At 50.4% G+C, this 3,586-nt stretch overlaps 1 protein-coding gene across 1 annotated transcript in view; it reads left to right on the top strand.

Moving 5' to 3' along the window:
• Window positions 1-3,586, top strand: part of NLRP2 (NLR family pyrin domain containing 2) — a 20,233-nt gene that overhangs the window by 3,076 nt on the left and 13,571 nt on the right. The window contains exon 3 of the mRNA XM_006915985.1: window positions 961-2,503. Within this exon, the coding sequence (XP_006916047.1) occupies window positions 961-2,503 (1,543 nt within the window). The remainder of the gene's footprint in view (window positions 1-960; window positions 2,504-3,586) is intronic.

The following is a 3,586-nucleotide window of genomic DNA, read 5'->3' as shown; positions in this document are numbered from 1 at the left end:
TGTCCATTCCTTTCGTCATGTATCCTGAACTGCATGGGAAGTCACTTGCCAGAAAAGGCATGTGATCACTTTAATTTTATTTCCAGTACCTCCTTACCATCCTTTCCATGTAATCAGGGCTTAAACGTCAAGACCCAGCTCTGACCTTGAGTCATCTTGAAGTCCCACTCTCTCCCAAACAACTTTCAATACTAGTATAATGACAAGCCCATAACATCCTCTCTTTTCTTCAGGGAAAACACAGACTGAGGAACCCAAATGTGCACACCTGTAAGAAATACAGCAGCATTTAGAAAAAGACAAAGAGCCAGGCTGGTCTTAGAATATCCAATGTTGAAATAAGCCAAGAGAAGCGTTCCCCTCCTTGCTGTCCTTTCACTTGAGGGGACTCTGTCTCCCTCCAACCTCATTTTCTCCACTATTTATAATCACCATTTGTCTCATGGACAATGCCTTCTTCACTACATAAGAATAAGGGGAAAACGAACTTTGGAAAGAATCATAATTCAGTTTGTAAAAAAGCAAGACTATGTTGTATAGAGTTTCTCTTACATTTTGCAATTTAAGATGCTCAGACAACTTTGATAATACCACATTGAGACCCTCACCAAGCTATCGTGTTGTCACAAATGATAACATTTCATTCTTTTTTATGGCTAAGGAGTGTTCCATCTTGTATCTAGGAAACCTATATTTATGTCAAGCTCACTTTAATTTCTATTTTTCAGAGCTCACAAAAGTACAGGGAGAAGATGTCAAAAACCTAGGAGAAGCAAAAGAAGGTTTGGAAGGAGGAAAGCCAGGTCTGTATCATGCCTTCCTGGAGTGAGCTTGGTGTCAGGTGATTCTGTATAACCTCACTCCTCCTGTTTTTCCTTTCCTACTTAACACAAAATACTTTTTTCCTAATGAATAACCCAGCCATATCCTGTCTATCTATCCTACCTCACATCACTGAAGATAAACAAGATGAATACAGAAGTATATTGAAGAAGAACTTTTGGCCTGGAGCCAGTGACGAGGTCCACATTGTCACCCAGAGATATGAGAGGCTGATCCCATTCTGTAATCCTGAAATGCTTGCAGGGCCATTTCCATACACAGTGGTGCTGCACGGCCCTGCGGGCGTTGGGAAAACCACACTGGCTAAGAAGGTGATGCTGGACTGGACCCGGGACAGCCTCGCAAAGACCCTCAGCCCAGCCTTCTATCTCAGCTGCAAGGAGCTCAACCGCAAGGGGACGTGCACTTTCGCAGAGCTGATCTCCAAGAACACACCTGATGCACAGGAAGCCCGCCCAGAGGCGCGAGCCCCGGCACAGAAGCTCCTGTTCGTCGTGGACGGTTTCGATGAGCTGAGAGTGCCCTCGGGGTCACTCATCCACGACATTTGCAGCGACTGGAACATGCGTAAGCCGGCGCCCGTCCTCCTAGGGAGTTTGCTGAAGAGGCAGCTATCCCCGCAGGCCACGCTGTTGGTCACCACTCGGCCGGAGGCCCTGCCAGAGCTGCGGCACCTGCTAGACCAGCCGCTCCTAGTGGAGGTCGAGGGACTGTCGGAGCCAGACAGGAAGGCGAGCATCCTGAAACACTTCGAGGATGAGGGGCAGGCGCTGCGAGCCCTCGCGCTGATGCAGAGCCACCCCGGCCTGTGGCGCCTGGGCGCGGCCCCCGCGGTGTGCGGGTTGCTGTGCGCTTGCCTGAAGCTGCAGCTGGAGCACGGAGAGGACCCTGCCACCACCTGCAGAACCGCCACCGCGCTGCTCCTGCACTTCCTGTGCGGCCAGTTCACGCCGGCTTCCGGCAGCCGCCCTTGCCCGGCGCCGCTGCAGGCCGCGTGCCTCCTGGCCGCCGGGGGCATGTGGGCACGGACATCGGTGTTTGACGCCGAGGACCTGGCGGCGCTCGGGCTGACGGAGGCTGCGCTACGTCCCTTCCTAGATGCGGAGGTCCTGCAGAAGGACGTGGACAGCGCGGGCTGCTATTCCTTCGTCCACTTCAGCATCCAGCAGTTCCTCGCTGCCGTGTTCTACATCCTGGAGGACGACGGCGAGGGTGCCAGAGGTCGCCTTGGGGGCGACGTCAGGGACGCGCGGGAGCTGCTCTCCAAGGAAGAAAGACTGAAGAACCCCGGCCTGGCCCACGTCGCCCGCTTTTTATTCGGCCTCGCGAACGAGAGGATGGCCGGGGAGTTGGAAACCACGTTCGGCTGCCGGGTGACAACCGGGGTGGCACAGGAGCTATTGAAGTCCGAGCCCTTCTGGACGATGGACCTGAGCGAGGTGATGCGCTGTCTCCACGAGTCTCAGGAGGAGCTGCTCGTGAGGGACGCCATGGACCACGTCACGGAGGTGTCCCTGCGCGTGAAGACTAGAATGGACCTCGTGCACTCGTCCTTCTGCCTCAGGCACTGTCAGAACTTGCAGAAGATCTTGCTGCAGGTAGAAAAGGGGATATTCCTGGAGAGTGACACGGCATTGGAATCAGACGCTCCGGTGGAGAGGTAAGAACTGTCACTTCTCGCCCTGCGGATTCTCCCAGCTTCAGCCCCACCCCATGCTCCACTGAGAAGGGGACAGTCTTCTGTCCCCTTGACTTAAGGTTAATATTTTCTTCTTGCCTGAATTTCTTCCTGCTGGCTCACCATTCGAGGGAGGAGACACGGTTTCTGATGTAGAATGGGGGCTTCAGAACCAGACTTTGTTTGGGTCATGTGTGCTTTTTACTTTAGCTGAGCAATTTTTGCAAGTGGCTCAGCCTGCTGGAGTCTGCCTATGGGTGGCGTAGACTTCAAGGGATGTATGGAGGGACCATGTCGTTTTGGGCAGGACTGCTGGAAAAGCATTAAAGATCTGTCCTTGGAAGCTGAATCAACAATGTTTCTGAAAGCTACACCTCACCCGTTAGTTATCAGGGAGGTTCTCTTCATGGGCACCTCACTGACAGACAGACAATAAGGTGGCTCCAGTCAGTTCTGAATCTGGCATTCTTGAATTATACTCAAGTAACATCAACTGAGCTCATAGAGTTTCCAAATACGGTTTCTAACCTGGCAGCTACTGAAAACATGTAATATTCCACGATGAGATAGAGATACTGGCCTCAGAAAAGTGTGCTTGATTGGCATTAGAACTCACATATATTGACTTACAAAGGCATGTGGCTGCAGTCCAAAATTGCTACTTCATGGTGACGGATCATGTCCCCCATCATACCGACATCACATCAACATCTTACCAACTCACCTCTTTCTCACTCCTTGAAATCTTCATGCATATTTATTGGGCAAAAATAAAATGATTTTGTTTCTTTCCAGGTGGAGATGTCTGTTTTACAGAGTTCCTTAACATTTTCTCATATTTCTTCATCATGCAGTAAAGAGTCATGAACTGGAGTTAGCTCCAGGAAACATTAAGATCAGCCATAGCTTGGTGTGAATATTTCTCTACCTTATGGATAACCTGCAGGCTACAGACCTTATCCCTTCATCCATATCCTGAATTTTTTCCTTCTCTCATCTAAATGCAGAAGGATTATTTAAGAGATGCTTTGAATGGAAAAGAAATTTCACCAATAACTAATCAGT

The sequence above is a fragment of the Pteropus alecto genome, unplaced genomic scaffold (genome assembly GCF_000325575.1).
Source record: "Pteropus alecto unplaced genomic scaffold, ASM32557v1 scaffold326, whole genome shotgun sequence".
NCBI lineage: Eukaryota > Metazoa > Chordata > Mammalia > Chiroptera > Pteropodidae > Pteropus > Pteropus alecto.
Note: the sequence above shows the minus strand (reverse complement) of the source record. Positions and strands in the feature narration are given on the sequence as shown.